General features: G+C 37.6%; 1 protein-coding gene across 8 annotated transcripts in view; it reads right to left on the reverse strand.

The window, feature by feature from the left end:
- Nucleotides 1-27999, reverse strand: part of CCSER1 (coiled-coil serine rich protein 1) — a 641644-nt gene that overhangs the window by 369859 nt on the left and 243786 nt on the right. For all 8 annotated transcript variants that reach the window (XR_014955187.1, XM_085579114.1, XM_085579113.1 and 5 more), the window contains exon 6: nt 19277-19487. Coding sequence is in view for 7 of the 8 variants with exons in the window: in XM_085579114.1 (XP_085435240.1) it covers nt 19277-19487 (211 nt within the window). In the remaining variant the exon portion in view is untranslated. The remainder of the gene's footprint in view (nt 1-19276; nt 19488-27999) is intronic.

Raw genomic sequence — 27999 nt, forward strand, 5'->3', positions numbered from 1 at the left:
AGAGAGGTGCTCTGAGAACGCTAAGCCTTTACAAAGAGAAAAATTAACTGCCAAAAGTAGTGCTTCTTCTCTTGCATACAGAGAAACTGATAAAAACTACCAACAAAAAAAAAAAAAAATCAAACAAAACAAGAACAAGAAACAACCAAAAAAAAAGGCATAAAAATCTAACAGGAAATGTAATAACACTCCTTGGGTAACCACAAGGAACGCTCTGAGCTTCACTGGAGTTTGTCACCACATACAGTGACAAATATGTACTCACATAAATCATTATGCCCACGCTGATGGATAATACTTTACTCCAGCTGCCTATTACACCGAAGGCATTTCAACATCCTCTTGCAGAGCCACAATAAAAGGAGCATCAAACGGAAGGTTTAATTTTTCATCATCATACGAACACTCATTCCCACGGGAGCACTCTCAGCAAAGGCAGGTGGATTGTGCCATCAGAGAAATGCCGCAAACCTATGCCTTGTAATGAAATCAAACAGCTCACCAAATCTAACACACACTCCAGCTGAAATTTGAGCTTCAAAAGCAACAGCCCATAGCTTCAGAAATTAAACCTAGCAGAAAAGCACTGATGGTGCTCTTAGATGTGCCATTTTAGTGTCGTTCTTGCCTCACATGAAAAGTTTCTTCTGAAAGATAGAGCCAAGCTGTGTGGGCTTGATACTGCTATTAAGTCTTGTAACAGCATTATTTTCCTGCATAATAACAATGCTGAAAAATGGAGATTTATGTTTTCTTGTCTAAAAGGCAAAGAGACTTCCACATAAACTGAATTTAATGGTTTTTGCTTGTGGATTTTTTTTTTATTTTGTTTTGTTTAGGGGTTTTTGTTGGCTTTTTTTAATACCTCTTCATAATCTTGTTCTTAAAAGACATTCTTACAAGAATGCAAGTAGCTTATCTTTTTTTTAAATAGGGAAAACAGAATGCACCCCCGCCCCCCATGTAAGTAGCCCTAGCACAGCAAACACATTTAGAACTATCATTATTCCCACTTTATATTCTATTGTGGTCTATAGTATTACAGAAATGCAACAACAGAATCATAGACTGGTTTGGGTTGGAAAGGACCTTGAACGTCATCTTGTCCAATATCCAATGACCAGGGATTTCCACAACCAGATCAGGTTGCTCAGAGCTCCATCCAACCTAACCTTGAATGTTTCCAGGTATGGGGCATCCACAACCTCTCTGAGCAACCTGTTCCAACGTTTCATCACTTTCATTGTAAAAAAAATTTCTTCCAGTAGGTTGCAGCTCTTATGAAGTGTTTGGTTTCTGATTTGAGATTGAGGGAGCAGGTCAGTTGCGTAAATGCAAGTATCTCTGAGATACCATAAGGTATTTAAATCATACAGAGGCCAGCAGATATAGCACAAGATATGGAGGAGACCCTTCTACAGCTGGAGCTAGAAGCTGGATGAGATTACCATGCAGTATATTCAATGGCACTCAACATCTACAGTAAGGGAACTGAAACGAGCCCTTTCAATACTTAAACATACTTACTTTATGCCCTGGTAGTATACATAACTTTGAAGAATGCAGTTTATACTAAGGTAGAAGTCTGTAAGAATGTCTGTAGGAAGACTGGATTCTTCCCCTTAAAACACCCTGAAAATGAAATGAGGTACTTCAGGAAGTACAACTTCTGAAGCTCTCATCAGAACTCCTGACCTTCAAGAGGAACCTTAAGAATAGTTTATCCAAAAGAATAAAAATCTCATCTGGCTCATGGAAAGCTCACATTTTACTCCAGAAGCGACTAAAGGCTCTCTGGATTTCTGGAAGAAATTGAAGGCAGCTGAACTACCATGGTGTTTGTTCAAGTTCATATACTTTTGTTTACAGTAAACCATGGTAATATTCCACCCAAACCTGAGTCCCAGCACAACCACAGACTGAAAGCAGCACTAGCACAGCTAGCACATTTATCACCAATGAACTCCAAATGCCATTTTAACTCAATCCTACAAGATGTTACTTTTTACTTACAGAAATAACATGAGAAGACTTCAAGGCACACACTACCACCTCTAAAGTTGTCGTCCTGAGAATTCAGTGTAGTATGTATGAATATACACAAACATTTCCACGGTTCCTATTATACCTTAACACTACTTTAAAGAAATCTCTTTCTGTTCCTGTATTCTCATTTCCTTCCTGTGCACATATTGGCAAACAGCTTCAGGAAGGATATTCCTATTCCTTATATGCTTTTATGGAAAGATATATTTAATTTTCTGTTTCCCACACCTTACCACTCCTATTCAGCTCCTGTAACACTCTCCTTCCCCTCACACACACACAGTTATTTTCCTTTCCAGTCTGTCTGATAAAGGGACAGTACCATCTATTATACTCAAGGCCACATCTAAATGCCTTTATATCTTTGGGAGACTCTTCTTAATGAGGGAAGCAGCTGCAACTTTTTTACTATTGCAACTATTTCACAGTTGCAGCTGCAACTGTTTTTACTATTCTCAAACCTACCATTAAAAATAGTTAATAAAGATCTAATTTTACATATTTGGATTTTTTTAGGAAAAATTTCATCTCCCATTTCCTATCACAACTTTGATTTAGTATCAAAATTAAATATATTTTCAATGATCTTTCATGTTGTCTTCCAGACAGCAGTACACATTAACTACTCTCCCTCCTCCCTCACTGTACTACTTTCTTAACATGAATTCAAGGTCTCCTGCCCTCTTCTATAATTTCTAATTACCTGTAGGTAATATGAGGAATGTTCATTAGCATAAAGATTATTTTTGGCATGCTAAGACACATTTTAAGGCTATCAATCTTTTTCCAGACTGAAAATTATATATTTTTCCACCTCTGGGCTTTACCTTAAAGCTTTTAAAACTAGCATTCCATGTATAGGTTAGATTCACTGCATTCTCTTTTAATTTTATTCCCAGCTATTTTTATTCCACTACATTCCAATTTTAAATTGAAGCTTGCTATCACTTATAATGACTGACAGAAAATTTGTAAAGGATAATTTTATCTTTTCTTACATTCAGAAACAGTGTTTAGAGTTTGGTCTGTCATTCTGTTTGGATCTGCAGTCTGCAGATGTACTTCTAAATACCAAAAAACATCTCTGTGAACATCAGGCAGAAAACAAGTTCACCATTTGACAAGGCTTGTCATTTGAAAATACAAGTAGGACATATGTGGCTCATAAATGCAAGTCTTCCATGTAGGAAGAAATGTCTCGTTAGTTGCCTGTTCAAGCTCATTTAGTCTTCAATATTTAAAGGCAAACCTGCATGTGACAAATATGAGAACATTCACAGAGGCACTGTAAAACATACATGCAAGTTTATATTACACATTCAAAGGTAACTTGCAAGAACAACAACTCGATTCTTGCTCTACATGTTCGCAAAACGCCAGTAAACATTGCTTAATTTGAAAATAAAGGCAGATTTTTTGGTACATGGAAAATGCAAAAGGGAGCCAGAATTTGCCAGTGTGTTCTCAGCCCCGCAGAAGAATAAACTGCCTCCTCCTCCAACCTTACTTCTCCTACTCAGAAATTGCTCTGGTCTAATTGGTGACTGCCCAGTGGATTCTCCCTTCCTGCCACTAAGGTGTTGAAGCTAACAATCCAAAGAACACAGAGGTTTAGTTGTCCTGAGCTGCAGACAGTGCAGCAGAGCAGGCACAAGGAAGGAAATGAGATGCCCTCTTGGAAGAACTGTACTCTAGTTCCCTTATCTTTCCTGATCTTTCCTGAAAGAACAGCAAAGCAGGAAATGAAACATCATTTCTTCTCTGGCTTCCTCTAAGAGCAGCAGTTAGCAGCTGCTCCTGGTATTGAAAGACTGATGCTTTCACAATCCAGGTGCTGTAGCCTTGGCATAGAGCAAAATCTATTCCATATAAGAGAATGAGAAAGCACCAAATGAAAATCTCCCGGATTTCTATCACATTTTTCAGAATGAAAAACTAAGACTACAAGAAACATTTGCTAGAAGCTTTGAAATGGAAGGAAGCAGAAGACATCACCAAGCTCATACCATTCCATACATTGTTTTTAAAACAACTGCTTCTGCTCCCTGAAGGCATTTAACAGTGGTCACATTTTAACAACTGCTAAGCAAGTAAAACTATCTACTTGAAAATGCCTCCTGGAATTTTTACACACAACTTGTTCATCTTTCACATAAACACATTTAAAAAAATAAAATCAAATATATTCCCACCTAGAAATATTTCAGAGGTAATCTCAGGTATCCTGAGGAGCATTTTCTCTGCATGCCATCACTCTTGAATACTTCTTTCCAAAGCTGTGTTTGCCCTTTGTTGCCAGGTCAATTGATTCTGATAATCTGATTAGAGAACCTTATTTATTTAAAAAAAAAAAAAAATCCTACCAGTTCACAAAGACAAGTAACAACTGCATATATTTCAGGTGGTACTAAAACTCTCGAAGATTGAGACTAAGGGTATGATTTCATTTGAAACTATATATTGATTCAGACTATATTCACAAGTTTTTATCCTGCTTTTACTGGAACTTAAGATGACCTTGTTTCTGCTTCCAAAATTCTATATATGTATAAATATATAAATGCATGCACTTTAAAATTACTTCAGTTACATTTCTGAAAGCCATCAACACTAATTTTGTATAACAAAAATATGTAAACATTTCAGCAACAAAGCCCGCAAAATCTAAAAAAATCATAAATATGGTACAGGATGTAGCACTATTATGAATACAAGGATCCATGTGCCCTCAACAGAGAACGGCATGACCTTAGTGATTTATATTTGTCCTTTAACAAATGAAGGTGAAAACACAACAAAGTCAATGCATAGGGTTCCATAGAAAATGCTGCATTTTCATTAGGTCTTTCAAGTCCTACAAAATTCTATGGTACAGTAATCTATCCACTTTTAGAGGATAGATAAAAGACCCCTTAACAAACACTTATCTTTCCACAACAAATCCTGTAAAATTTATTTAAAAGGAGCTGGAAAGACTTGGACTATCTTCTCAATTGGCAACTATTGAACTGACCTTTTATATGTCAGATAGCCACTGAAGGATGGATATTCCAAGAAGTGATACGAATGTACAGAGCAAGAGGCCAGTGACACATAGCAGCAGAAATTTGCTATGAATTAATCAACTCCTGGATGGAGTAAGAAAATACTGGTATCTTGCCACATTCACAAGACACTTACAAATGCTTAAAACAAAAATCACAAATGCAAATCAAGAACAGCATCATCCCTGTTCTCTAAAAGTAGGTCTGAAGAGCCTTTTGTCCAACTCCTATCTGGAATGTGATGGTGCACTGGAAGTATAGGTGAAACAATCATGAACACACCTTTGCAAACACCTAACTTCTGAAATTTGGCTTAAAAAAAGTCTTAAGGCTACATTAAAGCATGACAATATTTATTCTACTTACAGGTAAAGATTTGTTTTGTAAACAAAATTAGCCTGCAACGACCTATACAGTAACTCTTCTGTGCTGTAATCAATCAAATGACAATAACAACAACAAAGCTTTTTCATTTCCACAGCTAAAGATCTTTTCCCTGCCTAGCAACTGCAATAGGCAGACGTTAAAGATAAAACTGATGACTGCACAATTCCCCATCAGCATGTACAAGACCAGAGTTATAAACCTAGCACCACCGATCAGAACGCATCTGTGCTGGACAGAGACACAGAAGCTTCTTGGTGCCCACAAAGGCCTTGTATGAGAAAACTCTGTCAAGCTGTTGAGATCCCTGGCTCTCCAAATTTAAACTAGATCTTTAGTACTTTTTTTTTTTCTTTGCTTTTTCATTATATACATGAGGAACCTTTTCCTAATATCCAAACTGAACTACTCATGACACTGCTTCATGTTGATTCTTTGGGTCTTCAGAGTGAAGAGATGGGTACCTGTCCCTCTGCTTCCCCTCATGAGGAATCTGTACACCATTATGAGATCTGCCCCCCCCAGACTCATCTTCTGTACAAATCAAGTGATCTCAGCCTCTCCTCATATGGCCTCCCCTCTAGACCCTAATATACCTGTAAAATCATACTGTCATCATTTTCTTTACTCTACTGCAATAGAAGTATTACAATCACCATTCTAAGTCCACTATGCAGTGTTAAGTGTAATCTAAGGATGTGCTTCAAAAAACTAGCTTCTACACAGATAGTCTGTGTAGGAAAAAGTCGCTGTTTCCAGAAGTTAGTTTTGGTGCCTGCATTTGGCTTTACGTACAAGAACAGAAGTGGGACATTTTGTCCCTACAAGTGCCCACTGTGTGCAACACCCCAATTATTTCATGTCAGCTTGGATGGCTGATCTGGGCTGAGCCTTTCTAGATGGTCAGTGTATGAGGAGTGCCTGTGTAGAGGGTCTTTTAAATTCAAGCTGCCAGACTGACTTCATGTATTTCATGAAGGATTGTGCATCATGATGAAATTGAGCTGCTGTGCACTGGAGTCAAGTAGAAAACTGGAATTCAGGCACCCATGGCAAAAACTGTGCTAGTGCTTATCTGATTACTTCTGCTGCAAGACCACGTCTTGAAGCAGAATCAGCACTTGAAACTGAAAAAACCAGCAGATTTCAGATTTGTTGCTTTCAATCAAAATTAAAATTGCTGAAATGAGTCCACATAAAAATCAAAAAAATACACGAACTACAGTTCGTACTTGAGTATACTTTAAAATAATAGTTATTTTTTAAATTAATGTCATTACTTTAATTTTAGCTGTAGTTTGCCAATCATGGCATGAAACTAAACAGTGCTTTCGTACAAGCCCCCTCTTTTCTGGCATCTACGGTATAATATAACTTCTCTAACTGCTAGTATCACAAGCTATCAATGCTTTTTGCTAGGCATAAACCTCTCTAAATAAAGCTCTGCCTTAAGCCCTAATGTAGGAATACAGAAGCCTCAGCATCCACCATCCTTCTAAGTCAGAATAAATACTGTAGATTATGCAATTATAAACACTTTTTTCTCTCTCTCTTTTCACTCTTTCAATTTTTTTTTTTTTTTTTCATTCAAAAGCAGCTGAGTGAACTTCTTACCATAGTGGCAATGAGCAAGAAGGTTCTGAAAAATGTCATGGGCCAAAGCCATGAGGATTTCATTAGACAGTACATGAATATTTCATGTTACTGCTCCAAAAGCCATCTGGAATAATAGCTACCCCAAACCTTAGTCCTCTTGCTTTCCCTTGTGACTGGAGCTCATAATCTTGCAACAGCCAACTGTATTGACCCCCCAGCTCCACCAAAAACCAAAAAAACCCAAAAAAAAACAAAAAAGAAACACACACAAAAAAAAAAACCCACAAAAACAAAACAAAAAAAACCCAGAACATACCAACTAAACAAAAAATAAATAAATAAATAAAAAACCCCACACCACCTTAAGAAAGCTAAAGAGCTCAGTTGCTTGATCTTACAACTGGAGTTCATGTAGACACTTGCTAAAGCATACACACACAAACCACAGGAGAAACAGATGACAAGAAGATCCAGAAACAAGAAATTTAGTATATTTTCCCTTAGAAACAAGGGAGAAATTGTTAATCTTAGTGAAATAGGATTCTTGCAGTACTGGCAAAGTTACTGTCAGGACAAATTACTTGCTTCAGTAAATAACAGATACAGGAGGTCAGCCAGAGTGCCAGACTAGCTCCAACAACCACACCCCCATCCAGCAAAGCATGTCTACATTTAGTTCCTATCTCACCATTTTTTCTCCTGTTCCTATTTTTGCATCTGTGCTTTGTTGCCTCTCCCTTTTGCAGCTATATTCCAGAAAATGGGAGGAATTTGCAATTTAACACTAAAACCAAGATGGAATAAAGGAAGGGTTGTTTTTTTTTTTTTGTGTGTGCGAGTAATTTGCACAGAGAATCCTTTCTGAATGACACACAGAAGTAAAGCTATCATTGCTGGTATTGCATTTCCCCAAAAGATATGAATGAAAAAGTAGTTTAAAGGTATGTAAATTTTTATTGTTCTGACACATTGAAACAGCTCCATAAGAACAAGTATTTTCTGTTCCCAGCATGTCCAAAAAGGTTAATTCTTACCTGCATTGGAACCATAGAACAGACAAAACTAAATGCAATCTTAAAAATAAAATCTTGGAAATCTTAAAAAATAAAAAAATCAGCACAAGCATAATGTGGTCCTGAAGACTCACCACATATCTATTTATACACTAATTCTACTACATGAATAAAAGTAAGCGCTGGCTTTGAAATTACCATCATTCTACATCTCCTTCCAACTCTCACAGAAACATATTCCATGAGACACTGTATCAAACTACTAAAATATCAATTTTTTTTTCCAGTATGCTCTGCAACATTACACTGCATTTCATTTATCTGCCCACAGTTCTGAAAATCACTCATAAACAATACCCCATTTAAACACTGTGGAGAACACAGCACTATGCAATGATAATATTAGAGGGCCAAAGCTCATACAAAACTTATTTTTTCTATTATTTAAATACTGTCAAGATATTTAGAAATGCTTCTCTAAGATCCTCTGCAACATTCAGATACAAATATATAGGGGAAGGAATTGAATAATATTAAAATGATAAGAATATTCTGTACTAACTGTAATACTAGTATTCTATTTTATATTAATTCTTACTAATCCTGGCCAACTAAGCTGCACATAATCCAAGTCCTGAAGTGACAAGAATGTGAGAAGATAATTTATCCAAATAATACTATTATATTTTTGTAAAAGCTGAGATATAAATAGTAAAAAAAATATCTTTTCAGCCAGTGAATCATCCTAATAAGTTGTTCAAGAAGCTGGAAAAAGATGCCATAAACACATGATAATCAGAAAAATGCTTAAGTGAAAAAAATAAATCAATTATATGACTAAACAAACCAAGAGTCAAATACCGTATTGTATCAGCAAACTACAGCATATGGCAAAATACGGCCTACAAAATATACTGATGAAGTTTGCATTGTTAAAACATAATGGCATCTTAATACAGACAAAACTTACAAAGACCTTCATCACAGAAGTCAAAAGAAATACAGCATAAGTTCATATTCATTAAAAAAATCAGTTGTGAAAGAACAATGTAATGACAGAATAACATAGGTTAGGAAAGCTCAGCCTAAGAAACATCTCCTAAAAATACTTTCTATTGGAAATTATAGAAAAGATTTTTGGCATGGGTTCACTTTCTAGCAGCAAATTCAAGGCAACTATCATTGTAACTAGCAAGAGACAGTGGCACATTTTAGGTATATCTTTGAGAAATGTTTAGTTATATATTACAAAAGCACATGTATATTCTTAAGTAATTTGCTGTAAAAATGTATAAATACTATACACCTATATAGTCACATTTCACCCACAGACACACACACGATCACAATGAAAAAAGGTAGCCAGGGCCCACCAGAATGTGAATTATAATGACAGCCACATGCAAACAAACCTGTGAGCGTGAATCCATTTTGATGTCATTGTTATACTCACTCAGGGAGTCCAGAGCTCACTAACATTAAGGCAGAGCTCTCTAATGCCTCAACGAAGTTTGAAACAGAGCTTTGCTGAAATAAAAAACTAGACAGCAAAACTTAAGATAGTTGACTGGTTTTACAAAAGTTAGTATGATCAGCAATATTGTATCATGGGTTATCTAAAACTCTACCTTGAATGTTCAGTTTGACTACTCCAAAAAGGCTCGTTTCTGTTTCAATATAAAAGCAATCAACACAAAGTTCTTCTTTTTGATGGGGCAAATCAGAAAAGGTCCTGTTCATGTGGGAGATTTGCTCAATTATTAAGTGATGATTTTAGCTAAATCTTTTAGCTATAAAACATTCAGACCCGCTAAACTGTTTTCTCTTTATGTGCACCCTGCCAGTCTTAATTTCTAAAGCAACTGTCATTCCACAACACTGTGCATGAGGGCAGGGGTACAGGTTTAAGACACCAACATATCCCAAGCTGCATCGCAAAGTGTAGAGGCGGAAAACAAAAAAGGATCAGGAACTGGTGAGAAAAATTCTCATTTTCATAGCAGAAGGATTGACCCAAATACCGCCCTCATTCTCTATGCTACTACCAGAAGTTCATTAGCAGCAGAGGACTTACACAGATGAGCAAGGCTGGCATGGCTGTACACTGGAGATTTAAGAACTTATTTCACCACTGATCTAATTTTATACTACTGTTTAATTGCAACATGAAGAAAAATCTTTAGAATGGAAGCTGCTCTTTTTATTTCCACAGTGGCAGTTTGCAGCTGTGACCAGAGATTTGTTTTCTTCATATAATAAAGCAAAATAAAACATTTAAAAACAAAATCAAACTCCCCCAAAACCCCACCATAGTGATTTGCCCAAAAGGGATAGGAAAAATAGTGCCACATAAGAGAAATAAAATTCCTAGGGTATAAGCGATCCTTGGCTAGCCATTCATTCTATTTATCCTTCTTAAAAGAGGTGTAAGGATACAGTTTGACAACTTTTTTGGCTGCTTTACAACATGCTGAATCTTTGCTGGGGCCACATCAGTTATCTCTGAACATATATTTGGTCCTATTCTTATTATCTTGACAGAGATTTGACACAAGAGCGGTTGAATAAAACAAGAATCTCCCTCTTCAGCTTGCAGATGAGGATATTGCTTTTCCTGACAACTTTTCAGTACTTTTTGTTAAATCCAGGAGGAAAACAGAGGACAGTTTTAAATTCAAATTTAAAAACAATTGCTAGGCATGAGTAACTTTGCATATCACATCCATGAACTCTTCACCACATGGATAATTATAGTCTCTGTAAAGGGAACTCATCATGAACACAAACATGCAAGAAGAAAGTAAGATGAAGAGAGCAGCATTCTGACAAGGCACAAAGTACCAGCTGGATTAAATGCACCTTTGCTATTTCCCACCCAGCTGAGGCTCTGACCAGAGCTGCTATATTTGTAATATTAAGGTACATAATGGAGTGAAATACAAACTATCAGAATATGCAGTATTTCTTTAGATACACCAAATGCTCGTGAAAAGTGCCTGCCAAGCAGCTCTGGACAATTACATAACCAGGTGTAGGGTATGCACCTGATATGCAATTTCTAAACACTTTTCAAAAAACTGTTTCTTTTTCTGTCTCTGGCATTCATCACATAAGCCTTGAAACAAACCACTTCATCTTCATGAATTCAAGTGGAGCCAGACTGCACAAAATCAGCACTATTATTTTCTGTCAAAACCATAAAATACTAACAGACCAACTGACCTGCAGTAAGCAGAGATGACATCTACTAGATCAGGGTGCTCAGTTGTAAGCATGCTGTATCAGCATTTCTCATATCTTTTCTTTCTTCCATTAGAAAAATGATCAGCACTTTTCTGATAACTGGGCTGCAAAGTAATTAAATGCAGTATGCAGAGACAACATTAAACAAATCTGCAGCACAGAGCTATGCCAGGATATGCTACAGACTGTGAGAATTTCTCCTGCGACTCCCTTCTCCTGTTTCAGAAATTCTGAATGAACAAAGCATTAGAGATAATTAAGAGACCAAAGTTAAATTCTGCACAATAATCCTTATGGTCATATATTAACACAAATATTCAAATAGGTAACTACATGTACAGCTGGCACTCCATTGCCTGAGTATTAGACCTACATTTTTATCTGTTACCTCTTATTCTTCTTGAACATCCATTTACAGCAGCAGTTGCATAAAAACAGTTTTACTGCTTTATCTATAGAACCAGTCATTTTTCAGTGCCAGGAAATCTCTGAAACCTATCACGAGGAAGAAAAAATCTTAATGTATAGGAGGAATACAATGTACAGCTTCAGAAGTTGGTTAACTATTTACATGAGGACAAGCCTTTTTGGTTTTAACCTATTTGACTTGAAGGTAATGGCATCAGCTATAAAACTCATATGAAATACTTTTTGTAAATTCCAAAACTGTTTGATGAGTTAGCATTTTCATAACTATAATAAATTTGCAGGGAGATCACTTATAATGAAGCTTAGATGCTGTGCACTCATCTTCATACCACTTGTATTTTCAATCATTTTTTCCTTAAAAAAATGGCTATAACTGGGTAACTTATTGGGAAATTTGTTAGACATGGCAGTATTATGTATGTTTTTATCAGAAATCCTTCCCTCTACCTACTGTCATTTAACTCAATTTACTCAGGAGCCCTAATAACCAAATATAATCAATTCCTTCTGTAGATTCTTGCCGACATTCTGGATTTCTTCCACCATTTGCTCATTATTTTGCAGTGCACTTTTTGGTATTTGTAGATTTATCATGAAATGCAATTGGTGAGATTAGCTCCATTGGTGGCATTTACCTGACTGACCTGCAGCTACTGATCAAAACCATGGAAGTACTAAATGAGAAAATGGTTTCAGTTTTGCAACAGTTATAATTTTATGGCATTCTGCCACAGGTTAATTACAGCCAATTGCAAAGAACTGCTGATGTAGCAACATTACATATTAATAGGGTTACTATTTTTAATGCCTCTTTCCAAGGTGCTGCTAAGACCTGGCTTGTTGAGGAGGCTGGGGCACAATCTGTGTAAATTTGTGCTGACCTGGACCATACTGCCATGCCATATGAAAATGTTTCAATCACACAACCACAGGAGAAATAAGAAAACTCATTTGCTTTCTGAATACATGGAGCAGACACTTCTATCACCAACAGCTCTACATGTGGAAGAGCACTTGTTTCATGGTCAATCTGGTTTCAGTGAGGCTGCAGCACACAGACAGACACATGTAATCTACAAAGATTAAGACACTAATCCAGTGGCAGAATAAACAGAAGAGCAATTTTCCATTTTCAGTATTAAAAATTAAGGGTATTCATTTCAAACTCATAATGCCAAAGTGTGGCTCAAAAAACATTCTGAATGCAGCCTTCAACAGAACTTCGACATGAGCACGGGCAATGACAAACTAATAACTCAGTTGAACCAATTCAGAAGGTCTTTTTATTGAGCCAGGATTAGTGTGACTCCACAGAGGCCCAGAGCTGTGTGCCCATCCCAACCTCTAATCTCACACTCTAAAGTACTCCAAGAGTGCCAGCAAATGAACAAACACACTGTCCAGGAGCATCTGTTATAAAGCGCAAAGGTAAAAGGAGTCATAGAAGGCTAGACATTCTTATGAAAGAAATCTTAATGGCACAGGAACAGCCCATCCCCATGTGCCAAAAGACAAGCTGGCAGGGAAGATAACCAGTGTGGCTGAACAGCAAGTTTTGATTGGAACTGCAGAAGAAAAAAGGTAATTTAAGATCTTTTCAAGAGGCACAAAACTCAGAAAAGCAACAAAGACTTCATTAGGTTACACTGGGAGAAAGGTAGAAGGGACAAAACCCAACTAGAACATAACTTGGCTACTGCCATAAAAAAAACCAAAAAAGTTTCTGTTAATACATAAACAACGAAAGAAGGGTTAAGGAGGCTTTCTATCCTTTACTGGATGCGGGAGGAAATAAAGTGACAAAGGATAAGGAACTTAATGCTGCTTTTGCATCCATCTTCACTGGTAAGATCAGTTGTCCTCAGGGACAACTCAGAGCTAGAAGACAGGGACAGGGAGCAGGATGAAGCCACCATAATCCAAGGCAAAATAGCCAGCAACCTGCTAGACATGCACACATCTATGGGGCCAGAGAGGATCCACTCAAGGGTACTGCGGGAGCTAGTGGAATAGCTCACTAAGCCATTTTCAATCATTCCCCCTGTCCTGGCTCACAGGAGAGATACCAGTTGATTGAAGGTTAGCCAACGTGATGCCCTTCTACAAAAAAGGCTGGAAGGAGGCTCCCAGAATCTACAGGCCTGTCAGCTTTATGTCATCTAAGTGCCACCACATGGAATGGACAGAACTGGTCCTGTACCTTGAGAATGCATAACTAAATCACTGACATTGTATTTGTTAATTGTTATTAAATACCTTATAATGGATAATCTTAGAATAAAACATCTTCATTGCTGAAGTAAATACCTGATTATATCCACTTGCTCCCAATGTTCTCTACTACTCTGAGATACACTCCTAGAAAAAAAAATCACATTAAGTGCAACAATGGAGTGTTCTGCTTGTCTTTGCAACCAGCTGGGCACGGATATGCCAATGTATATTTCCAAGTGAAAAAGCCAATTTAACATGATAAATTTAAATTCTATTACTAAATCTAGTACATTTTTACTAGTAGTTATTTAAATGTATGAGTATATGTAGTGTCAACATACCATGAAATGAAGGAACTACCAATTTCCAGCATGAATTACTTGATAAAAGGGACTACATTAGATGCAGAGTTGTTGAATAAACCAGCAATGCTATAGTAGTTAATTACAAAGTTACTTAAAGGAAGAAAACCTGCAGTATTTCACAGTGTATTCAACTTGCAATTGCTTCCTAGCATGGCTAACACAGTATTAGCAAATATAATACATTTCATAGAGGACTGAAGGAAATGCTTTAATGTCTCTAAAAACCACAGTTTAAGGCAAATTCCATATTGACCGGCAATTAGCAAACAGCAATTAGCTTTCTCTCAGTACTTTCCATCAGTGGATTGCAAGTGCAGTATAAAAGGGGACTCTATAATTATGCTTATTTTACTGATGAGGTGAAAGATACATGGGGAGAAGTAATGCAGCCAGTGACATTTGACAGACTAATTGCAGGCTGAGTGGTATCACTCTGCCCCACTAATCTCAGGCAACCCTAATGGCCCATCTCACAGCAATTTTGACATAATTTTCCACATTTCTCTTTTTTTTTAGGGTTTTTTTTTTTCCAAGTGTAATCTAAAGACACTTCATCGGACACATTAACTTTTAATGACAGCCACAGGCAGCTGCAATTTCTCTCAGTAACATAATGATTAATTAGTAAAACACAGTATGCAATATATGTCCAAAGTGACTTAGTCCTATTGCTAATTGTAGCAATTAGCTAAAACTCAACAGCCTGCATGGTGTTTTGCAGAGCTCCACAAAAACCCACCATGGACTGAATAATTTATATTCCAAATTACACAAACATATACACAACACATCTTAGTTCTCTAGATTAGCGACTAGTAAGGTCACTACTGATAAACCCTTAAAAATACCTAAAAGTAGAATTATACAGCTGATAAACTATATATTTCATAAAGAATATATGGAAAACTTGACTATTTTTACAAGCCTAAAGACTTTCTTTCTATTATGGCACTCAGTAAAATTAATCTACAAGCTCAACAACTAAAGTTTGAACAAAACCCCATTATCACTGACTATATGGATTCTTTCCCAATACAACAGTATTTTTCTATTCTGTTTATTTTAGCATAAAGACCTTCTCCTGCTGGGCACAAAGCCAAAACCATACAAGTTTTGCTCATATGTCTCTGCCTGAAGTGTTCGACCAAAGATTTTTAAAAGGGCAAAGCTCTTAAATGTCCCCTTGATTAGCCAGATTTCAATATTGTCTAAGCCACAAAAAAAAAGTTAACAGAGGGAAATAATTTCATTCTCATCTGGAAGAGTACAGGAAGGCCAATATATTGCTTGGTTCAGAGGTGTTATATATTCATTATTGCTCATAGCAATGAGTGAAAAAGAAGCTACAGTCTAGTTTTCAGAAGCTCATTGGCCAAACACATTCAACTGGTTGCCAGAAAGGTTATAAAACACAGACAGTATAGAACATCAATTTTCTATACTTTCCCCCCATAATGGGGGAGAAAAAAATGACAGAGAATAATTGAAAAAACATTCAGAGCAGGGAGGCCTGTCTCAAGTCAGAAGGTCAAGAATCAATTTCTTATGAGTGGACAAAGCTCCCAATTTCATCCATCCAACTCCTATTTTCTTGTCTTCTCACTTTCAAATGAGTGTAGTTATTACTGACAAAAAGCTCTGTACTACAAGAATTTGAGAAAACAAAAAACCAAACAGTCAAAATAAACATCCAAGAGCTGGAGAGAAAAGGGAAACCACGAAATCATGGACAGGCTGCAAAACAGTTTGCACTGTCCTCTGTGCTGAAGTGGCTTTTATCAAGCTGCCCATACTGGGTAATACAGGTCATTCTCTGGTAGCATTTTTTCGTAAAATCATGCATCCCACAGGTCTTGGTCACACAATTTATCGCAGATTTGTCTGTCAGAAATGGAACATCCATGAGAAAAAGCTGCAGACAAGACTGAGAGAGATCTTCTGGAGCACTTGGAAAATCACTGAGTTTCCTCACATGCCAGGGCCTTCCAGACTATCCAGCTTTGTGCAGTGAGGTTTCCCAAAGCCCTAGGAACCAATCTGCCTTATGAGCCTTGCATGGCCAAACCAATAAAGAATTATTAGTAGACATTTTCAAGACTTTTTCACTGAAAGTGAAATGGTAATTAATTTTCTTAATTGAACGATCATTCATTACCCTTTTGCTAAATAACATTCTCAGTCTTGAAAGTTACTGCCATGTCTTCAATTTCTCTTTTCAAGATAAGATTAATAACAAGCCTGTAAGTCTGCAGCACAGTACAGCATATATTGTGTGCAGTTTTTCCATTTAGATTCTTCAATTACAAGCAACTGCAGCAAAAAAAAAAAAAAACAAACATATTTTACTAGCTAGTATTACATTTTGGCAGATCACAATTAAATTATTCCTTAGAAGCAGCACTCAGTGCTTAAGAAGAAGGATTACACTGAATAACAGGACTAATATTTTAACTCAATTAGCATGTTATTTTTCAATAAAAAGGTATACACTACTGTAATTCCTTCTTCTATGGGTGATATCAGCTATAAAACAGAAATACTGCAACTTTTTTTTCAGGTAAACTGCTTAATTTTGTAACAAAGTTTGTATGCTTTGTATATTTTTGAAGTGGATGAAAATGTGGCATATTATTATTTTTTATAAATATATAATCTTATTTTACACTCTTGCAAGCATGGAATATTTCAATTCTATAAAAGACTGTCAGAGACTATGCTTTACTACATCTAAAAATGCTTGAGCATTCCATGGTAAGAAATTTTTCTTTTATATCTTTTGTTCTGTACTCTTCTGTGTTTGATTTCTAATACTGGTTGGAGCAGAAGTGATTTTTGGATAAAAAAGAAAAATATTACATCTAATTGCAATGGAAGTAAGGGATCTTCTCTGTGGAAACTGTCTGCTAAATATGCTCAGATGACTTACTTATCAGATTCTTCAATACAGTATTTCAATTTTATGGGATTATATTTTCCTGTAATTTTTTCACTAATAATTTAAAAATGACATCAACATATAAATGTCTGAATGTCTGAAGACAATCAAGTTGTGTCATTTCAGTCTAACATATTTCAGGGCCATGTCCTTGATCGTTCAAAGTAGCTACTCAGGTTCTTTTAAGGTAAATTAGAGTACATATGGACATCCAAATATAGGAATAGGAAAAGGTCATTTTGATTTCATAGGGCAAGACAAAAAGAAAACTACAGAGACAGACTATGCTATAGCCAGTTGGGAGATGAAAATTATATAGTACAAAGGAACAAAAAAGTAAAAGGCTGAATGATTAAGATGAAAAAATAAGATCAATGAGTACATAAGGAGGTATTAGTAAATGGACATGAAATTCCAGTTAGTCAGAGTTTTATGTTCCTTTTGTGGAGAACATCTGGTGAATGTTTTAAAAGATGAAATACTGAAAGGTACGACATATTTCCAAACAGAAAATAACAGTAGATTTTTACACAAGTTTAATGGAACTAGAATTCTTACATTTACCATCATGGTAAGAATGACCTTTCCTAAGCATTATAGAATTATTCACACTAGAAGCAAAAGAGAATGCTGCCAATAACACCACCTGAATGTTAGAACTTCTACGTCATATAATATCATAATTCTTATTTACTTCCAGATACAATGAAGTTATAAATCCTTTAAATTCACTCTATATTCTTACATTATAAAAATAGCAACTAATGGAGAATTGATGATTTCAGTTCTGGATTCAGTAACCCAGAAGTGCATTAAGGATTCATATAGCACAAATCAAACTCCTAGTGAGACTGGAAAGGCTGGAGCTTGCCAATGAGTAAAAATCATGCTGTTTAGGAGGACTAACTACAAACTACCATGGCTAAACTTTTGACAGATCTTTTCATATAGAACAACAGTTGAATTTAGAAATAGATGACCTAGAAGTGAGCAGTAAACATCCCCCCCCCCCCCCCCCAAATTTATTTTCAGTCTTTATTATATGAATCTTCAACAGAAGAAATTCTGGTTTCATCTTCAGGAAAAAAGCTAACTATGATGTAGTCATATTGGAATGGTTACCCAGAAATGATGTGGAGACCCCATTAAGGTACCAAAAGTTTAAGTGAACAAGGATCTGAACAACCTCTTCTGAGCCAGCATTGCTTTGAGAAGAGATGGTGGACCTCCAGAAAGCCCTCTGAACAAAAATTATTCTGTATTTCTATGAACTATATAGATAAAAACAAACAGAACCTCCTTGTAGATCAAAACATAATGCAAACTGCAATTCACTAACAATGAAGATGAAAGTTCACAGCATATACCTAAGCTAAGGCTCCACAGCTGGAAAGTATTAAAAAAACCCCAAATAGACAAACAGACACAAAAGAAATTTTTTCAAAGTAATACCAGCAGTCCATAGGGGAAGCAGGAGAATATAGCAGGACAAACAAGCCAAGACTTTTGAAATTGTTAGGAATGGCCCAGTGAACGGTCTAGAAAATCTGATTTCAGCCATCATTTACAAACTCAAGCTGGCAACCTTTTAGTACTGTAACTTAAAAGATTTTTTTGTTCCTCTTCATCTCTCATCTGATTAAATTGCATGTGACTTCATAAAAGGTAACAATTGCAGTAAGAAAACTGAAAAGCTCTAAAATACTGGAAGAAAACAATAAAATGTATTTTGCCCAGAAGCAGTTGGCCTCCCCTGGCCCCTTTTTAGTAAAAGCTCAAAAAAAGCTTTACACTCTGGACACCAAGATGGCAGGATCATTTAAATTCTTAAGTATAAACTTTCTGACCTTCACCATGTTGAGGCATGACTATTTATACCTCTGCATCAATTCCATTTATTCAAGACATATTAAAAGACATCAACCCCATAAACTTTACTGACTCTTTTCTGCTTCTTGGTTCATTAATGCTAAAACATATTAATCTAACAAGTAATTGGGTGATTACCTCTTGAAGAACCCTCTTCATTTTCAGAAGCAGTGTCTTGACAGCCGTGCAGTCTTGGAGCATCAATCTGAAGGGCAGAGACTCAATGCCTCCACCTTCTTCCAGACCAGCAAAAGGCCACTCCACAGATGGGCTGCCAGCCAGCTGGCTGACACGAGGGTACCTGGCTTCTCCTTGCTCCACCTCCTTCGACAGCTTCAAGGATAGATTCCTTGTGAGAGAAAACAGAGAGGACAACACTAAAATATGAAAAAGAGCTAATAATTTGGTGGGGTGGTAATTCCTCTGAGCTTAAAGACACTTAAACATTTTCTTTTAGAGCCCACTAGCATGAACAGCCTTTATAACATACATGCAGCCATACAGTGCTAGCAATAAAATACACATTTATGAAAGGACCATATTCTACATGAATTAAAACCATGTTCTAGCTCACGACCTACAAAAGAAAGAAATTTTCTTAAAACAAAATATCCTATTGGGCAAAACTTCTACAGGTCTATTTAATCTCAGTTGAGCTTTACAAAAAATGAATCAGTCATGCATTTTCAGAAGCTAAATCAAATCACAGTCTTCCATGTGCTTTGGCTTACAAAGAAAAGAAACTGAAAAAAAAAAAAAAGCTCCCTTCAGGGCTGGCCCAGTGACATAAGATGAACCTGCTATTGTATAAAACAGAATACAGAATTTAATTCATCTGCACTCACTCTTAGGTTTAGCTACTACTAAAGCTATATAAGCAGAACATGCAACAAAACAACAGTAAGTTGTGGCTGAGAATCCATTAAAGACACAGAAAGATTTTAATGGACTTTAAAGGTAATGAAAGACCATTACTTTGCTGCATACACACTATCTTCCTTTAATATCAGAACAAGTTACCTATTTTTCCCATGATGAAGTCATACTAAATTAACTCGGTACAATTAATGATGATAGCATAAGCAGTGAAGAAAATCACAATTACTGATCATTTTAAATATTGTTCTAATTTTCTGTTCTTTAATTTGAATTTTTATGCAACACAAAACTGATTCTGCTGTAGTTTGGAAGGACATAAGATTTTCCTTAGCTTTGGTTTTATAGGATCCACAGACAACATCAAATTAATGCAATTTCTTAAGATAAACAATTCCCACTATCATAATAAAAAACTTCAAAATTAGGATACTATAATTATCTCTTATGGATGGTTCATTTTTATACTTTGAAAGCTAGGCAATATGCAGTAAATTCAACTTATTAGATTAAGCAATCTGTGGCACCACAGAGATCACACACACAGACAGAGCCTCATGTTGGCCAATGGAACTAAAACTTCTAGCTCTTCAAGACTTGTAAAACAACAAAAATTAGTCTGTTTTCATTTTTAAATGCACTGAACCATCTTTGAGGGGAGTATTTTGCATCATTTAAAATAAAAACATGGTGATGGTAAAGTTGCTTTTGGTTGAAGGATATTAAACCACTGCTGTTTTATAGCCTTTAAACAAGACCCAGGTAGAAATCATGCAAAGAAAGATAACTTATGAAACTGAAGTATCATAACATAGACCACTTTTAAAGGTTTATAAAAGAAGCAATATTCAAACTATTGGAATCTACACTTGCATAAGATTTATGTATCCAGAAAAGCAGATTATTTAAATTAAGATGAAACAAGGTTCACTTTTTTCTCCACACAGCACCTGCAGACTAGAAGATGGATTATTCCTTAGAATATTCAGTGCATTCCTAAATCCCACTGAAGTTTCATCTTCCTCATATTCCTCTACAGATGTTCTATGTGTGGGTCCCATCCTGGCCCTGAGAAATGACCAATTTAACATGTACTGTCTCCCAAGAGGAGTCTTTTACTTCCTGTTATCAGAGGGAAGAACCTGGTATCACCAGCCATGCATGCCCTGTTCCCCAGTGATAAGAAAATAAGCAGTATTCTTGGAAAACTATCCTCCCCTCTGGAAGAGATACATTGTTTATTTATAAGCTATAAATGTACTGCAAATATAACAATTCTGAATTTCAAATAAAGACAATATTTTCAGTTACTTCAGTAGGCTTCATATTGCTACCACATTGATCAATACAAAAACTACCATTCTTTCAAACACAGAATCTTGCACTACATATGAAAAGTGATGTAATAACTTATTACAACTCAGTCTTAAGACTTTAAAATCTGACTCAACTGTTTCTTGAAAATGGTAACTCAGAGTTCAATGGTATACAGAGAGCATTCAGATTATAAACTCCTTCCTGATAGTTCAGAGGTACTTTAACTGATCTGTGACAGAAAAACTCTGCACTCTCTGACACAACTCATTCTACTTGCTGCAGAAAAAAAAAAAGCTCATTTAAACTTCATTCCAGAAATGGTATTTCATCGAGTTTATTATTAACAGCATCTAGGTGGTCTGTTACATTATTATTATGGTAATCCGCTGCAATTCATCTCAAAGCAGCAATAAGACATCTAGAAAGTGGAAAAAAAAACAAAACATCCCAAGTCTTCCTAAATAAGACGTTTCACTTTATTAGTAAATATCTCAGCCTCTGAAGTTCAGGTAGGGCTGGTTCCTTGATTGGTAGTGCAGGAGTTCCTTAGAGATGGCCAGACCCCTCTGCCTTCCCAACATGCATTCATGGTAATATAAACATTTCACAGGCAAATACTGTCTGTGATAAACTTCTTAAGCCCTTGGAAAAAAAATCTCAGAAGGTCTATTTTAATGGCCAAATCAATGTATTTTCTGTAACATTAACTACATAATATTATCAACATAAAATATTTCAGAAAGGCAATTTAGCGATTTTTAAATACATGGCTACGGCCTGAGCTCTAAATTCACCTTCCATATGCTCAGGCTAAGTTCCCACTTTAAAAAAATCACATCTGAAAACATTCTGAGCACTGGAAGTCAGTTTCAAAACGCTTCTGAAATGGCTTGACCCAACCCCGCTACTGCTCTTCCCAATGAATCCCTGGCATGGTTTGGTTGTCACTACAGGTAAATTGGATGGTTCCACTCCATTCTGAAGGATTTTCAGTGGTGCAGATGCACACTTGCGGTGGTGTGTTTTTCTTTCATTTGATATTTGTTTAATATCTGTTTCCCCCCCCCCAATCCTCCCTTTCCCTGCCCCTTTCCCTAGAACCTTCCCTGTCATTCATTCTAGCCCCCTCCTCAGCTTCCAGATGTTAGTTCTGCCCTAAACTCCTCCCCTGCTATTCCCTCATTGGTTACTGTTCCTACACCCCTCCTCCTGAGTTCTGTATAAAACCTTTGCCCCCCCGCCCGCCGGGGTCTTGGGGCTCATGGAATAAAACCATCTCGTTCCCCCCCCAAGTCCCGTGTCGCCTTCGTCTGTCCCCGCGCCACGAACTGAAACTGCAGAGCTTGCGGGGGAAAGCGGCCGCCCGTTCTCTTCCCTCACCGCCCAGCCTGGCACGGCTCGGAGTGCCGCGGTGAGGAGCGTGTACCGCGCCACAACATATGGTAGCGAGAGGATGGTTCCCTCCTTCGTCTTGTAAAAAAAACGGGCAAATTTGTGGGGGCGCCCGCCTCACAGAAGAAGAAGGAGGGAAGAGGAACATCTACGGCCGTAAAAGCTCTGCCGGATGCTATGAGGAGCTGAGCGCCGAGCGAAAAAGATTGAGGCTCCGGGACCTCTTTGTTCTCGCCATCTTCCCGCCCGGGAGCAGCCGCGCTGCACGGGCAGCCGGGCTGCAGAGCTTTTTGGCGGGCAGACTTACCCGAGAACACAGAGGGCGGTTTTGGCAGCGGCTCGGGGGAGCCTGAAGAAAGGCTGATCGAGAAGAGGTTCATTCCTCGGTCAGCATCTGCAGCGAGACCACCGGAGGCTGATAGTGGCCGAAACCAAGGCTTCGGGGACGAGTCTTGGTTTAACGGGAACACCCAGGCTTCCGGAAGGGCCAAAACCGGGAAGGAACATCCCCAGTTTTCAGCGCGACTTTTCCATCGAGTCGAGGAGAAGATTCAAGCCATCTCCGTCCGAGCCTGCAAGGTAAGGTGGGCTAGACGGGGTGGGGATCGCCCCGACGGGCGGCTGGGTCTGCCACTTTTTTTTTTCTTGCGTTTTGACCCCCGTCTGCGCCCAGACTGGGGCTGTAGCCGTGCATGTCCCTGGCAAGCGGGTGGGTTTTCTTTTTCTGGGGGAAGCTAGCACTGAGTGCTATCCTTCGCCTAGTCTTCTGTGGGGACCTAGATTAGATCGCTTTTTCTTCTCCTCGTAAAAGTTGTCTTCTCTATCCTCCCCTCCCCATTCTGGGCTGGACGGAGGGGGTAGAAAAGACACCAGTAAGGATCAGCTAAGAGGGCGACACGTTAGCTATAGGAGCGTTGTTAAAAGGGGCCCTTTACACCCACGCATTGCGCCGACATCCAGCTGCGTCGGGCGGCCCCCCCCCCCTCCTATAAATTTCCCCTTTTTGCTTCTGTGAAGCTCCCTATATCCCCATCCCCTCGGACTTTCCTAAAACCCTTTCCTATCCTCCCTTGGGGATTGCTGTGGCCGAGCCGCCCCAAGTGCCCTGCCGGACACTGCTCAGGCCAAGTGCAGTGTATCTGGCACCCCCTCCCAAGATGGCGCTGGCCATGCCGCTCGGGACCCGCTTTCCCGCCTTGACCCTTCTTTTCCGCCCCTGGCTTCCCGCCAGTCCCATCTCTCCCCCAATAGCCCTGCACCATCCCTGCACGAGGCTAGTCCCTATTGTGGGGAGGCGGGGTTGGATATTCCCCCATCCTTCTTCGGGCTCGTCCTCCGGGGGGAGGGTCGGGAGGGATCTTCTCCCGAGGAAATGGAGCCAAAACCCGGGACTGGGGATCCGTCATTTTGTCTTCCCCCTGAAATGGCGGCGCCCCGGTCCACCCCTTACCAATACCCCCTGTTAATCATGGCAATCACTAATTAAGTGATTGTCTGATTCCCCTATCCTATTCCTTAATGTACCCTACCCAATATTCCTTTTTATTTAACTACAAAATCCTCTTTTTGCTTTTGATTATTTTTGAATAATCTATTTGTTGAGTTATATTTTATAGAAAGAAATATCATCCCAGTTAATTAATACTCAAGATATTAGGCCCACCTCTCAAACAGACATTCAAATTGAACAAAGCACATCGCTATCCGCTGACTCTGCTTTAAAACAAGCGCCGTTATCCGCTGACTCTGCTTTAAAAATTTAAGAAGCTGAACATCGCAAACGCCGCGACGCAGCAAATTCTAAATCAGATGAAGTCACAAATCCTGCTGTGCTTTGTACCCTTAATTTGGACTCTCATTTAGGACAATTTTATATATTCCAGATGAAGTTTTTATATGTTTCATATGTTATAATCACAATTAGTTTATCATTTTTTAATGTCTTTCAATTTATGTTTTTTTAATAATATATAATGTTACAATTTGATTTTATATTAAGTTGTTTTGTTGTAATTATAATTAATTCAGTCTTTTCTAATATTTTTTAACTTAAAGGCTGTGTTTAACCATTATTGCTACAGGAATCACTCAGCTACTATATCGCTTCAGGCTTGCTGCATTGCTGCGAAATTTAAAAATTTATTAGTTATATTTAGTTGATTTTTTATTATATTTAATTTCAATAATTCCATTTAATTATTTTATTTAAATTAGATAATTGTAATTTTAATCATTCTAATTAAATTTTAAAATTTAATTTCTGTCAATTATTTCAATTCTATTTCAATTATTTCAATTATTTACATTATTTTAAATTGTTACCCAGAGCAGCAAAACAGCAAGTTTTGTGCAGTCTTGTGTCTAATTTAGGCTGTTACTACTCTTCCTGCCCTATAAATGCAATAATGTGTCTTTCATGTCCTTTAAGTAATTTACAATGTTATCATATGATTTTATATTATTTGCATGTTTTATTAATTTGCTTAAACCACAAAATTCTCCTTCTTTTTGTAAAGGAAAAGAGGGAGATGCGGTGGTGTGTTTTTCTTTCATTTGATATTTGTTTAATATCTGTTTCCCCCCCCCCCAATCCTCCCTTTCCCTGCCCCTTTCCCTAGAACCTTCCCTGTCATTCATTCTAGCCCCCTCCTCAGCTTCCAGATGTTAGTTCTGCCCTAAACTCCTCCCCTGCTATTCCCTCATTGGTTACTGTTCCTACACCCCTCCTCCTGAGTTCTGTATAAAACCTTTGCCCCCCCGCCCGCCGGGGTCTTGGGGCTCATGGAATAAAACCATCTCGTTCCCCCCCCAAGTCCCGTGTCGCCTTCGTCTGTCCCCGCGCGCCACGAACTGAAACTGCAGAGCTTGCGGGGGAAAGCGGCCGCCCGTTCTCTTCCCTCACCGCCCAGCCTGGCACGGCTCGGAGTGCAGCGGCGAGGAGCGCATGCCGCGCCACAACACACACTCAAGTACCACCCCATACTAGAGGTCACCTCAAATCCCTGAGCACTGCAATGGAGCCATGAATGATAGCAGATAAAAAGACACAATGTTAGTAGAATTGTTGCTATCATAAGGTTAGAAAATCCACAGAAACATTGCTTTAAGTCTGTAAATATTGTGAAAACTTGCGCAACTCAACGGTACTTCATACTTTGGACCTGCTGGCTTGGTTCTTATATAGCTGGACATATCCACTGAGCATCACAGATCTACTCCCTCATTTCTAATTGATACAAAGAATTAGAAGCTACAATATCCACAGTCAGTAAAATGGTAGTGCCATTTAGGCAGATTTCTGTTTCAAAAGCAGTTTTTACTGAAATAGTATGCTAGCATTAAAATAATCAATCAGTGGCTTTCAGCATTTAATAGCCTCCATCAATCCAATGTAACCACACATTAACTGAGTAAGAGACACAGTTGTGCAGATCCTTTGAAAGCTCCTTTTCCCTAGGAAGGTAGAACAAAACTCATTTTCTTATACTAAATAATTCTTAAAGGGTTTTTAAAAAATAGGAAAAAAGGGAAAAGAGAAGAAAAAGGAAAGAAAAAAAAAAGGGGGGGGACCCAAAGACATGTATTTGCAGCTTGAGCTTGCTAAGTCATTCTTCCCTTCTTCCTGATCCTCAGATCAATGATTTCAAGACCTTATGGTAATTTGAACTTCACTTACATAAAGATCCGCAGATTATGTGGACTTTATTCTTCTTAGTTTTCATCAGCAGTGCTCAAGATGTTGCTAAATCAGAATTAGCCTAAACTAATACAATTGGTTCCCCTGAGTCTGCTTCTCTTTATATGAGCTTAACACAGGAGAACCCATGTAATATTGCTGGCATCAGAAAGGCTCTGAAAACCGAGCAAAAGATCCCAGACTATACGAGAAGAGCTTCTTTCTTTCTTCCCTGAGGGCTTATCTTCCAAAGCAGGGTCTTAGAAAAAGCCTTAAACTTCTGATCTGCAGTATTTAAATGTACAGCTATGTGTGTATATATTCATAAAGATATTATGTATATACATATATGTATTTTTATAGCTCTGTGTGTGTGTATATATATATGTAGTTATAGAAGTCACACATATACTTATATATAAACACATAAAAATTTGGTCTTGGTAAATTTTTCTAAAAAACAAGTAGTTCTTATTTGCCCATAGCTTGGCCCATCCTTTTACACTAGAAGAAAGATGTTTTTAGTTTCATACAGAGTTTATCTCCTGAAATCCTATTTCATATTAATCTAGAAAGCCTTCAATACATATTTCCTTCTCCCATCCAGAATTATATTTTTCCTCACTAACAGTAAATACATTTTCCTCCTTCACAGAATTAACTAATTACTATTTTGATAAATATCCCTCAGCTGGACCATGAAGTTAAGACATGCAAGCACAATTCCTTCTGCTTTTTAGAGGAAAAGCTGCCTACCTCAAATACTTACAAAATTCAGTTTGAAAAACTCTGTGGCTCTCCTAAAATAAAGTACATCATCCATGAAACCCTACTATCATCCCATACTGAATCTTGATCTCCTAGTGATCTCCTACTAGTCTTATCTAGTAAAGAGACATCTTCTGTCCCAAACAGTTCACATCACAACTGAAATACAGGGACATACTGTGGAAAAAACCAAAGCCCCCTCACCATACTTAGCAGAATTAAGGCACAGACTTTAAAAAACATCATCTTAAATACTACAATGAACATACAAAATAATGTCCTGATAGGTGCCTAAGTGTTCTCAAGACCTAGTCAGGGAGGATAAAAAATTTGGCAAACTCCTCACTCAGTTTCGAAAACACGAGCTTTGCAATACTGAGATAAAAAGCTAACCAGAACTTAAACTCTCGGCTAATTACTTATATTAGCATTCTTTGGCATCAAAATTTCTACCTCTCTCTGTCTCACATAATTTCTCAATATTGCTTCTGTTCTAACAGAAACTGCTTCCAAAGTTTTAGGGATAAGATCTTGGAATCTTTTACATCAGTGTGTCATAAGGTACTCATTGTTTGACATTTTACAGCTTTTAGAGCTGTGTATCCTATATTGATGCTATGATTTTTCAAGGTCAGCCTTTCAGAGAAACCATGTCCAGTATCTGTCACTATCAAACTCTCCACCCACACACAAGCATGCAAACAAACTCTAATAGCCAGTGCTAATCTGAGTTAAGAGAGTATCAATCTTTTCCATTAAAACTGCTTTTCTTTCCAAGGTTTATATCACAGTCATAAAGACATCCTTTGGGCTAGAACATGGTAATCAAAAA

Source organism: Lonchura striata, chromosome 4 (genome assembly GCF_050655825.1).
Source record: "Lonchura striata isolate lonStrDom1 chromosome 4, ASM5065582v1, whole genome shotgun sequence".
In the NCBI taxonomy this organism is placed as follows: domain Eukaryota; kingdom Metazoa; phylum Chordata; class Aves; order Passeriformes; family Estrildidae; genus Lonchura; species Lonchura striata.